The sequence below is a fragment of the Anser brachyrhynchus genome (assembly GCF_964034855.1).
Source record: "Anser brachyrhynchus genome assembly, chromosome: 4".
NCBI lineage: Eukaryota > Metazoa > Chordata > Aves > Anseriformes > Anatidae > Anser > Anser brachyrhynchus.
Window position 1 is genome coordinate 5,190,277 of NC_137698.1, and position 12,268 is coordinate 5,202,544.

Sequence of the window (12,268 nt, forward strand, 5' to 3'; positions counted from 1 at the left end):
TATAAGTATTTTTATTGTTTTAACAACTCTCCAACATATGCAGCTGCGGGGAGGGACGCTGAAATTTCAGCTATTTCCATATCAAGGCAACCATCTTTCTGGGCTACCACAAATTCGTGCTTCTGTTTGTGCGTCGTGATCCTCTGGAAAACCACGTGCTGAGCACGGCCGGTGCTGTTTGCATTGTGGTGTGTCGTGCTGGGTCCAGAGTCTGACCTCTGCTGCTCCGCATGCATGAGGCCCACATCTTTTGCAGCTTTGCTGAAACCTTTCCGTGTGGACAGTGCCTCCTTCCCTCTGCTTGGTGCCAAAACACCTGCTGCTTCGGAAGCGTGGTCAGACGGAGTTCAGTGCAGTGAGGCATCGAAGAGTTTTTGGAGAAAATAATCGAATAGCTTAAAATAATTGTAATCGACTGGTTATTGTGTTTGGCAGTGCTGGTCAATAGTTATTATTTTTGGTGGTCTGGGATTTGTTTCCCTCTGCTTTTGTCATCCTCTCAAGAAATTGGTGATTCCCCCTCCGAAGGGTTAATGGTCATCAGAGGGGCTGATTGAAATCCTGAACCGGCAGTGACCGAGCCAGTCACACGCTGTGTCATTAATTAACTGTGACACTGTCCTGGACTGTTTTAATCAAGAAAAGGAGTTATTTATGAGGAATAACAATAACATTCAGTACTCATCTTTTTGGAAAAAAAGAATCAGCAGGAGAAAAAATCATAAATATGGATTTCAAAACAGTTTTATGGCATCATTCGCCTTCCTGCGCATGACGAGCATGGCATTAGGAATCAGACCCAAAAAAGCAAGTATCAAAGGTGGTGATATTTGTCCCTGTTTCCGTGACCGGGGCTGCACGCTGCGAGCCTGCCTCTCTCCGGGCTGTGGTCGTGCCTCCTGCTCGGGCTGCAGCTGGGGCCGCCCGCTGCGGCTCAGCCGGGCCAGGCGGCTCTTGCACAAGCGGTCGCACTCGCTGACGGTTTTGGGGAGACGGTAACCTTTAGAGGGAGAGGTGAGCTGGGGCCTCTTGATGTGGCTGGGCTAGGCAGTCGAGACGTCAGTGCTGGGATGCTCTGAAAGCGGTGTCAAACCCCTGCTGGGGCTTGTTTGCGGCGGCAGCCCAGCGAGGAGCGATGCTGCGGCCGTGCTGCTGCTGCCAGCACCTCGCTACGTTGCCCACAAACCATGCTGGTAGCGCGTGCTGCGGTGCAGTGCTCGGGGATGAAGGCTGAGGAGGAGGAGGAAGAGCTTCAGCCGCCTTGCGGCCTATCCCAGTGGCTGCAAAAGGGGCTCCTTGGCACTTTTGGCTGTGGCTCCTGATGCTGATGCCCACGTGGGCTGCCAAGGAGGGAGAGAGGGCTGCATGGTGGGCTGAAAGGGCTCTGCCACATATGGGCTGGCTGAGCTTTCTTGTGTCCTCCATCTGGAAGGATCAGGGTGAGGAGCAGGCCGGCTCTCAAGGCAGCAGATCTCACCCTGGCCTTAAAATGCTGGTGGAAACATGGCTTAAGCTCTACAGAGTGGTTCCCCTGTTGCTAATATGGAATTATCACCTGTGAAGAAGGGCTTCGTGGTGGCCATAGACTGCATTAACATGGACTTACAGAGCTGACAATCATTTGTCGTGCTTTTGGGTATTGCACACTCCAACATGTCCTCTGGGCACTTTTCTGGGACTGCAGGCCCAGCACATGAGGCGTTCGGTGGAAATGCCGCAGCGGGGGCTCCCCTCGCCCTTTGTCCCCACCCGAAACCCAGTTCCTGCACCCTCTTGCCTCCGTGTGAAGCATCACAGTGCGAAGCCTTCTCTGTGGGGAAGAAGGAAGATCTTTTGGGGTTTGCTTGTGTGCTGAGTACAAAGGCGGTGAAAAAAAGAAAGAGGCCAACCAAAAATGGAACCCTACAGAGAGATGAGGACACAGGGGAGGAAGGAGCTCCTTAAATGTGCTTTTTAAAATGAAATGATGTACTGTTGAGCTACAGTCTTAGAAAAACTAGCTATTGCTTGATAGCCCTGATAGCATTTTTTTTTTTTTTTTAGTAAGAAATTAAATAAAGCACAGAGTAGGCCCCAGGGGCAGTGCTAAAGGAGATTTGGCCATATCCAAGCTGTGAGAGTTGCTGTAAGGGGCAATGGAAATTCAGTGCAGCTGGTGAACCTAAAAAATAATAACAAAAAACAATACACCTCTATGTTAGAGAATGTCTTTCATACAACAAGTATCCCAAAATGCTTTATATAGAATTAAAACCAGATTTAATTTGAGGAACAGGTAATTTTGTTTATTTAACGGAAAGGAAAACATAGGACGTTGGGCTGAACTAAGGCTGGTATAAATCAAAACCAGTTCAATTGAAGTCAAGTGGCTTAAAATATAGTTGCTGTAAAGTACGCAGGATTATAATCTGGCCTCTAATAGTTTGCAATTACACTGTACAATTTTGGCCCTTTGGAGGAAGTCTGGTAAAGGATCTCATTTTATTGTATTTTGGTTTTGCCCTTAAATTGAATATATTAATTTCTTATGTTCATTTATTTCTTGCTTTTATCTTCATTTCTGCTAGATTTTTTTTTTCCAAGCAATTCCTTTTAAATAAAAGTTTCAGAGGAAAAAGGAAAAAAAATAGAGAGGAAAAAAGAAAAAAACAAAGGTTACTCATCATTTCCATGTCTTTCCCACCCACATGAAATCCCCTCTTCTGCCTCCCAAAAAACATGGGGGAAAAAAAATGAAAAAAAGGCTGCAATGGATCTAGTTGAACTTCCTGGACAAAATATAAAGGGGAGGACACAACTTCATACAGAAAAATGTTTAGCAGAAAATCAATTAAAATTTTGATAATTCTCAATGAAAATATGAACACATGGAAGTACTTTTTTTTGGCTGTTTTTGATTTTGTCAAGAGTAAGTGTTGAAACTGGAAGAACTATATGAAAATTTTTGTTTGTTTAAGGCCACTCAACTCTTTCCATTAAATTTTTAAGTTTAATTAAACACCAAAGCATTTGTAAATCAGAAATGTGTTTAGAGCACTTAAACCTCCAACATTTTTTCAGGGTATGAGTGTCTATTTTGGCTATAAATACAAGCTTTTTTGTGTCTCTCCTCTTTATGGAAGCAAATAAGACAAAAGGCAAACCTCCTTTTCTTGTACAAAGCACGTTAATTTATCTGAAAAGAGATACGAAGGCATAGTTGCATACTTCGATACATCTTACTCATTACTGGTAACCGTTATTTTAACCAGGCTCAGCGAGGGAGCTCTCAACGTTTGCAGCCGGCAGTCCCACTGCATGTTCGTGTTAACGGAGTCAGGGACAAGAAGTCCAGGAGGGCTCACGGCCACGTGCTCAGGGCAGGTTTGGCCTCTGCAGTACGGCACTTAGAGACTTCTAGTGGCCACCCCGTGTGTCTCGTAGCATTTGGTGCTGACTGCAGGTTTGGGGTAATGCTTCTTCTGTTTGGGGCAAAAGACTGCATTGCTCAGAAGTGTTTGACCAACCACATGCATACGCATACATGGGCCTTAGCTGCTCCAAAATGGGCACCCAAACTTAGCGGCAAACACTCTTTCTGCCTGATCTTCAGTAGCAGGTCAGCCTCTGCTTCATGCCCTCAGCAACCACTGGGTTCTGTAGGTGCTTCCTCTGGTAGATCCCATTTGGCACTTAACGTGGTTTAGAAGTTGTTCATATCTCTGAAATTCTACGTCATAGCACATAGTAGTCATAAATCTGGAAAACAGGGATGCTTCTTCATATTTTTGCCTCCATACCATTTTATTTGAGTAGATATTGTGAAGTAATTCTGTTGTTAAAGGACACGACTGAGGCAATGAGGAGCGTAAGAAATAAACAGCTAAGTCTGAAAGGATGAATTTGACCAGTTTGAAGCATGGGCTAAATGCTGATTAAAAGTAAAAAATAGTAATAATAATAAAAAAAAAAGCAAATATCTTGTTTCTCTGTGAGTACTATCTATCCTTACCACACAAGAACGGTGGTAACGAACATGAATTGTAGTTACCATCAGGGAAGGGAAGGGCCCCCCCTGACTGATTAACTTCATCCTTAGCTGAATCCAGACTGATTGAAGGAATGAGTTTGGCTATCTGCTTTTAAATATCTGACAACATGTGATAATTCCTACCCCATTTTCTTCAAATTTCTGTAGGGCGTGGTTTTTTGGGGACTTTCTGATTAATGTCAAGGGATTTGGGATGCAGTTTGCTATTTATGTTTATTAAGTAATGTTAATAAGTTATTAATAGATATTATCTTTAATTTAGACACAGTACGCTTACAGTCTGGTCCTTTTAGGTGCTGCGTGGCTCTTTTTAATACCACACATGTCCATTTATTTCAAGAAGAGCTGAATGATACTCGCATGAGGTCATCATATTGTGTTTTTTATTGTCATGGATTCTCTTTGTGTGTCTCATCAGCTTATTTTGTTCTCTTTGTAATCCTGCCTTAGTCAAGGCGACTTTGGTGGTCAGTACTCCATTGCTGACTTACATATTTCCGTTGCTTCCTCTGTAAAAGAAACACGGGTGGATTTTTTTATTTTTCTTATTATTTTTTTTAAAAGAGCATCCATCGCAGCCAAAATACCAATACAATGTGTGGTCCTGCAGCCCATAACGAAGCAAAACCTGCGGATGCTGTATTTTTGTGAATTTGTTACCAGCCGTGAAGCAGGACAGGTCAACACTAAGGCTCCGTTGTGACACGTACAGAGAATGCCAGGAAGAGATGTGAATTACAGCTTGTGCTATCCCCAGCAAAACACAAAATGTGGCTCTGTCAGTCAGTGATAACAGTAAGAGGAAATTCAGGATTGATTAGTAATCAGGGAGCTGTCACCAGTTTGTGTCTCTCCATCTCGGCGTGAGCCTGCCTGAGCGGGTGGGTGCATGCACGTGTGTGTAGGCAGCTCACGTACGTCCGCGTGGGTTGGGTGTTGCTCTGTGGATGCACTTTTGCAGATTGCGTGCGCATGGTGGTTGTGTGGATCACGGCCAACTCTCAGTGAAATTATCTGCTGGAGCTTTTCCTGCAGCCCTGCTAGCGGTTTGCGCTGGCTTTGGGGCTTGGCGGGGGTGAAACACAGGGAGGGCTAGGTGTCAAAGGCCAAGTCAAAAACAATCAGAAAGGACTGGCTTTTATTGCTGTCTTGTGTGATTGCAAATTGCTTTCTGAACTTCTAGAAACATTCCCTTACAGGATGTTGTCAGGAATTATTAGAGATGAAGACAGAATTTTAATTTGCTGAAGGCTGCATAAAGATGGAAAAAGGAAATGGCTGTGAAGAAGACAAATGCTATAACTTTATTTAGTTAGTTGTCACTTCTTGCTCCTTGCAAATATGAGTACAGGAAAAATGTGAAATTTAAACTCAGAAATTTACATTCTTTCAGAAATCAAGGCTCTAATAAAATTGTTTCTAACTTCATAACCAGTAAAGGTGAGCTCATCTGATACAGGAGTGAGAGCAAGTGTCATACTCTATAGAACAATTTAAAATCCAGTGCTGGGGACTGGTATGTCGTTTTAATTGCTATTTAAAAAAAAAAAAAAAAAAAGTTATAATCTCCTAAAATAACGGATGATAAGAAAGATGCTAAAAAAAAAAATCTTCCCTGTGAGATGGAAAGAAATCGGTTTGCACAAGTCCAAGGTTTGAGCTGTGGATGATGTTTCATGCTAATCTGCTCCATAGAAGATGCCCTGTGTGGTGTAACGCAGGCCCTAGGGTTAGGGCTGGCTGCTCTGCACAGCCCGGGGAAGGACACGGGCTTGTGGCTACCCTGCCACTGGACAAGGCTGCCCCGTGGTGCGCCCTGTGCGCCGACGCTTTGGCAGGTAATGGAAGAATTGAGAGCTGGGTTTACCCCCGTTCTGCTGGTTTTGCCCTCTGTGTCCGTTGCCTTTCTTTTCTTAAAATCAGGTGGTTTCGGTGCTGTGGCACAAGATAGAAGTGCCTCTGAGCGTGCGTGCTGCCAGCAGCACCTCTGTGTTTCACGAGCAGTCGGATGTGTGGATGCGTGCCTGTGCCGAAGACGCTGTGAAGGTGCAGGGCGGTGCCGTGTCCGGCAGCAGCGAGGGGCCTGTGGGCGGCTCGGTGTGACAGCCGCCCAGGCGATGGGGCCTGGGGGTCGGCCACCAGCTCTGGCAGGGCTTGCTCGCCAGCAGCAGGCTTTCGAGGTGCTGCAGGGCTGGTGAAATCTGGGGAGCCCGGGCAGAAGCCAGCTGGGTACCCAAGCATCTGTGGGCTGCACATGTGTGTCCGGGGCTCTGCGTGGCCCTGCAGGCCCCAGCTCCCCGCCAGGCTGAGGTGGGAGCTGGGGGGGATGAGGAGGGTGCCCCCCCCCCGGGCTGGGGGCGGAGGGAAGGAAAGGAGCTGTGGGTGGCTATAAAAATCCAGGGGGCAGCGAGCAGTTGCCAGAGCCCCCCATGGGTACGAGGGGAGCACTGGGCAGCGTGGGCGCCTGCCTGCCTGCCCCCAGCCCCGTGGCCCTGCCGTGGGTGGGGGCCAGCCCCAGGGGTCTGCTGCCTGCCCCGGGGTCCCCTGCCTGCCCCAAGCCCCTCGTCCCACAGCGGTCGGGCTGGAGGAGGAGGAGGAGGAGGAGGAGAAGGAGGAGACCATGCGCTTTCGCTCCCGCTGTTTGCAGAGGCTGAGGCAAAAGACAGAAAAAAGGAGGAGGGGAATAAAAAGTAAAGAGAGGGGGAGAGAGAGAGAGTGAAAGAAAACGAAGCCCAGCTTCTGCCGGTGCTGCTCGGATTGGATCTGGTTTGAGTTTCCTCTCTGCTGGCTTGTGCGGCGAGAGAGGAGGAGAGGGGGAAGTCACTCGCTCGCTCTGCCTCTGAAGCTGGAGCAAACGTGCTGGTGGCTGCGCTGGCGGGAGCTGCCCGGGTGCAGTTGCCTCACAGCTTGTTGCTCGCTGTCACTAAAGAATTGCCTGGACTTCTCAAGAACCCGGAGGAAAAAGCCACCACTTCACAGACCCGATAGATGCTCAGTGCCTATAGACTTGACACGTTTTTTGTTTTTTTTTTTTTCCTCCTAGGGGAGTCTTTTTTTTTTTTATTGCTTTTCTCCCCTCTCTCTCAGAACAGCAGTTCCCTGAGTGTGTGGCTTTGAAACCCGTTGCCTTATTAACAGCTGTGAGAGATATTTTTTCGAACCTTTTTATGCCTCTCTTTTCTTTTACTTTGCCTTAAAAAAAAAAAAAAAAAAAGAAAGAAAGAAAGAAAAAGAAAGATAATCCTTTTGGGGGGAGGGGAGATGATCATGCTGATGTGGAATAAGTGCTCCTGCTGTCTCCTCTTACTAGCCGCGGTCCTGATCGTGGAGAGCTCCCAGCTAGACAGCTCCAGCGCCAAGGTGAACTCCATCAAGTCCACCCTGATGGGGGAGGCTCCAACTCAGGCAACCAACAGATCCACAGGCATCCACCAGGGACTGACGCTTGCTAGCAGTAAGAAGGGCAAAATGCTAGAGCAGATGAGAAAACCTCCCAAACACTATCACCGGCAAGGAGAGGTAGGACATCGCTTCATTGCTCGAGTGTCTGTCCGTCTGCGTGCTATATGCAAAGAGTTGCTAGTCCCCCTCTCATGTTGCTTTCAAAGTTTTACTGTATTACGTTGATTAATTTACTTCATCCGGGTTGTCTGGGACAAGGTCATCTCAAAAGAGGCATTGGGAACTTTGCAAGTGGTAGTTGGAAGGTTTAAAACCTTTAGTTTTTCTCTGTAGGATCAGTAACTGATGAAAAAAAGAGTAATCTAAAGAAAATCATCCTCAGTATTTCTTTGTTTGGATCCTTCAAAGGGTTGCTGGAAGTAAAGGAAGAAATTCCTTGTTAACTCTAAGACACTGAATAAATTGAATTCGAATAGGTGAGGAAAATCTGACCATTAAGTGGACATGGCGTTTCCAGTGGCAAAAGAAATTTACTTTTAAAAATCCCTCCTAGCAAGTTAATCTCTGATGTCTTTCTCCATAGTGAGAATGAAAAGTCATGCTGTCCCAGTGGTATAGTTTAGGGCATATTCATTTGCTTAATATGACAGAAAATAAATTCCGGGTTTCTTGTCTCGAATACGCTCCAGTGGTTTTAGAAGTTTTGTGCGTTTATATCCAGATGAGATAAGCAGCGAGTAACAGCCCTGAATGTGAAGTCTGAGTGTAAGGAGAAAATAAAAGGTTATGAGAACTTTATGAAAAAGAGACCCTAACATGCTTGTGAACTACAGAGGCTTCTTTTCTCTTTAGCCTGCTTTGAAATTTGGAAGTCTGATAGGAAATGTTCTTTCATCTCTATTTGTGCTAACCTATAAAGCAGTATTTTAAGCCATCAGTCCTCCAATTTTCTATCAAGCCTCAACTTGGATGGTATGAATGTTGCTCTTGAAGGAGGTAGGCTACTTCAGAAAATATAGACTACTTACTATCGGGTATTATTGGTACCTCAAAATACAGCTGCTTTTCATAAGCGACAAACAGTGTTAGCAGCAAGGGAGCTGCCAACATTCAGCACTAAAAAGGCAAAATACTTGGTGCCTTAAGGGTCTCTGTCTTGCCTACATTTTCCTTAAAGTAGCAGAGAAGCTTCAAATTCATGCAATCCCCTAAATTCATTACAGTGCTTCACATCAGCTTCCTAATAATTGAATGTTATCATTTGGTTTTGTGTGCAGGCGTAGTTACAGTGGTGGTAGTTTTGGGGCTTGCGTGTGAGAAATTTGTTTTTAAACTTCTCCAAGTTTTCTTTTCCCTAGCCACTCAATTGTTTTATAATTCACCCAGAATTTGGTCGCCTCTCCTTACCTCTGAGCAAAGTTTAGTAACAGATGCTGCGCTGAAGTTTCATGTTACTAAAGTACTGCGTTCTTTCTTAGTGCACGTTGTAATAATTATTATGCTAAATCACCTTGAGGAAATACAGGAGCATGGTACACTTTATTGTATGTTCTCCTTGGGTTTTCTTTTGTTTTCTGTGTATTCACAACAAGTCGGCGTGTAGGACCCGTTTTCCCGCTGAGCGTTATCTGTTCCATGAGTTTCTGTGCAGGTCGCTGTGGGGCTGTGCTGTACAGCCCCAGGCACGATAGGTACTTTTTGCCTTTTGGAGAGGTCTTGCCACCTTTCCCTGTGTACAACATCCTTCTTCCCTCAGTGTGTATTCGGCACAATGATGAGGACGATTGAGTATAACTTACCAAGTTCCTGGAAAACAGGTTGCACTGCCCATGAGTGGCATTTGCAAGATTTGACCCTAGCTTGCCCATCTGAGTTGTTTGCAGTGGATTTCTAGTTACCGGCATGAACTCACAAGTCAGAGACAAAACTGCAAGTTTCTGTAATGGTAGAAGAGTTGGCATGCATGGTAGGACATCCTGTTTGTAGCACTTGCCATGATTTCACCTGTGGGAGCCTCTTTCTGCCATCCCCCCTTGAGCAAACCCCCTGAAGGATCAGAAGTCTCACCTCCTGTCAAGGGCTGTCAGTGCTGGTTCCCCTCTCTCTGTGCTGCGTGGTCTTACACCAGTGTGCACCAGGAAAATGACTCAGATTCACTAGCAATAATTGTAGATATTATTTTTGACCCTAAACCTGAAGCAAAATAGTTAACACAGAATTGCAGTAAAAAGAAGGAAAAAAGAAAGTAGTTACTTTTGTGACAAGACTTTATCTTTGGCGATGCTTCCAGTTGCAGGGTTGGTAAGCCGCTGCGTTTTTTACAGTGGTGTCACAAGTGGTTTCAACCGCTTAAGACATGACATTGTGATAATTTTTATAAGTTGCTCTCTTATTAGGTTAGTTCTTGATTTGTTAAGGTGATGGGACTTTGTGTTGAAGTTTTGTATTGCCATTTGTCAAGAGTAGAGCTGCCTATGCTTTTCTTTCCAAAACAATCTTTTGCATTAATGGAATTTATAAAATGTCAAAAATGGAAGTACTTTTCCTATCGCGGTACCATGAAATAGTGAGTTGAGTGCCTTGTACAACTAGGAAATAATTTTATTAAGGACCAGGGACACGCAGCTTAAAGGCAAGTTAATAGAATTTTGCAAGGGCTGTTGTGACAGCTCTGAGGTGTGCATTGAGCTCTCTGCTGATACATGCGGTGGGAATCAGAGGACTCTCACCGAAACTGCTGTGAGGACCAGAGGATCATCAACCAGAAATCTGTTTACTTATTTAGTTTGGTAGACTAACACGCTTTCAAAGTGTTTCTTTAATACGTTAATGCAACATTTTCAATTACGTTAATTTGTAGGACTAGGAGCAACTTGGGAGTCTTTAATCAGCAATAAATCAACGGATACAATAGTTCATGGCTTATCTGGAGTGTTGATGTATTTCAGCTGGTGGTTACAGTGCTTCTGCCCAGAAAAGGAAGATCCTGCGCTCCTTTGTCAGGCAAAGTTCCAGTTCAAATTAATGAAAATACTTGCGTGAGCGAAGCAAGCTGATTTGGCTTGCTGGAGGGACCAGCAGGGCAAGTGTGGGTTTTAGTAAGACTTGCATTTTTATGTCTTTCTGAGGAATATTATTTATTTTCTGTTCTTATTCCCTTTACTACCTTGGATCAGCAGAGAATGAGAAGCACTGACGTGCTAAATCGGTGAGATTTCACTGTCTTTGCTGTTCTTCACCATCACTCCTGTTTTCCCCTTTCCGCAAACTGTTAATGTTTTCCGATTTTCACAGGGAATCACAAAGTGTCTACAGCCTTTGCACAGGGGAAAAATATGCTCAGAAATAGGATCGTACAGTGCATGTTGTACTGTTACTTTTCAGGGGGGTCAGCACCGTATACTGTCTGCCACCAATTTCCTTTCAAAGCTTGATTTAGAGGGGCGGCTTCCAGGAACAGCTAATATTTCAGTAGTTAGCCCCTCTAGAAAATTGTTTCGGATATATCATCTCTCTAATTAAATAAAAGGCAGTGAACAGAGCCATAAATAACAAGGCCAGATCAGCAACAATGGTGTGTTAATTTACTGCGTGTTAGGCACAGCTTCTGCTGCGTTAGGGCAAGCTCTCCTGCGTCCTCGGGACACAATGTGAAAGAGAAATTCCCACGTGTCGCAGCTGGGATCGACGGTCACTGCCGTTCATAGGTTTCTGCATGAAAGGCTCCTCAGCTCCTTTGATTCACGTCACCAACTTCTTGATTTCTTGCCTCCGGGTTGTAGTCCACCCTCTCCTCCGCGGCCTGCATCAGTGCTGGGGTTTGCACTCCCTCGCGCTCAGCATCCTTCAGTGATTTGGTAGGGAGAGAGCTACCAGGCTTTCCTTCCAGCCACCTTCCCTCTTCCATCTGCAGGCTCTCTGCCCTTCTGCCCTTCCCAAGGCCCAGCTAAAAGCTGTTCTTTTGGCTCTTTTTCCCCAGCAAGTCATCTCTCTCGTTCCCCTTGCCGCTGAGCAGCTCGCTGGGTTTGTGCTTCCCGCTGGGACCGTCCCTCCCACTTCCCCCACGCGCACAGCGGGAGCAGCAGCAGCGAAGGGGAGAAGCAGGACGGCTGCGAGGGGGGCCTGGCATGACCGTGGGGTGCCCGAGAGAGAGAGAGACCACGTTTGGAGCACGGAGAGAGGAGCGGAAAGCTCGGGCAGGTTATAACACTGTGGAGGCATGATAGATACCAGTTAAGCCTTTGTGTTTCAAATGCACTTGGTTTAATTTTTAAAATGTAGGGTTGTTGTTGTTGTTGTTGTTTTTTTTACTCTATCCCAGCTTGAGCCAGGAGCCGTGAGCCCACAGAAACCAAACCAGAAAGGCATTAATCAAAATGTCTGCATTGACGCTGATCTCATACCTATCAGCGTGTGGACACGCATGTGTTTCTCAAACAGGACATAGTTACCCACAAAAACTTGCTAGAAAATGCTTGGATGATGCTTTGGAGCAAGTAAAACAGCATGAGATTTAGTAATTGACTGCAGCGCCCTGAGAATGTTACAGTAAAATGTACCAAAGACACCAAAAATGTAACCGCAATATCTTGAATAGCTAGAAACCAAGACAGTATGAATTATTTCTCCACTGGATTAAAAATAAATTAATTACAATACCTAGAAGTTACATCCAGCAACAGTTTAAAACATAAATAAATGAAAAAATAAAACAGAACCCAAAAAAGCTCAGGATTGCTAAATCTGCAGAGGTCACCAGAAAATGTATTCTTTGCTCTTTTTTTTTTCTTTTTCTTTTCTGTTAGGAATCTGGGAGACACTGGTTTACTGGCAGCA

At 45.3% G+C, this 12,268-nt stretch overlaps 1 protein-coding gene across 1 annotated transcript in view; it reads left to right on the forward strand.

Annotated features, from left to right (window-relative positions):
- The first annotated feature begins 5,625 nt into the window (after positions 1 to 5,625).
- The window catches only part of DKK2 (dickkopf WNT signaling pathway inhibitor 2), a 45,487-nt gene continuing 38,844 nt past the window's right edge, over positions 5,626 to 12,268 (forward strand). Inside the window, exon 1 of the mRNA XM_080590697.1 lies at positions 5,626 to 7,549. Coding sequence (XP_080446823.1) covers positions 7,292 to 7,549 — 258 coding nt within the window. The 5' untranslated portion in view covers positions 5,626 to 7,291. The remainder of the gene's footprint in view (positions 7,550 to 12,268) is intronic.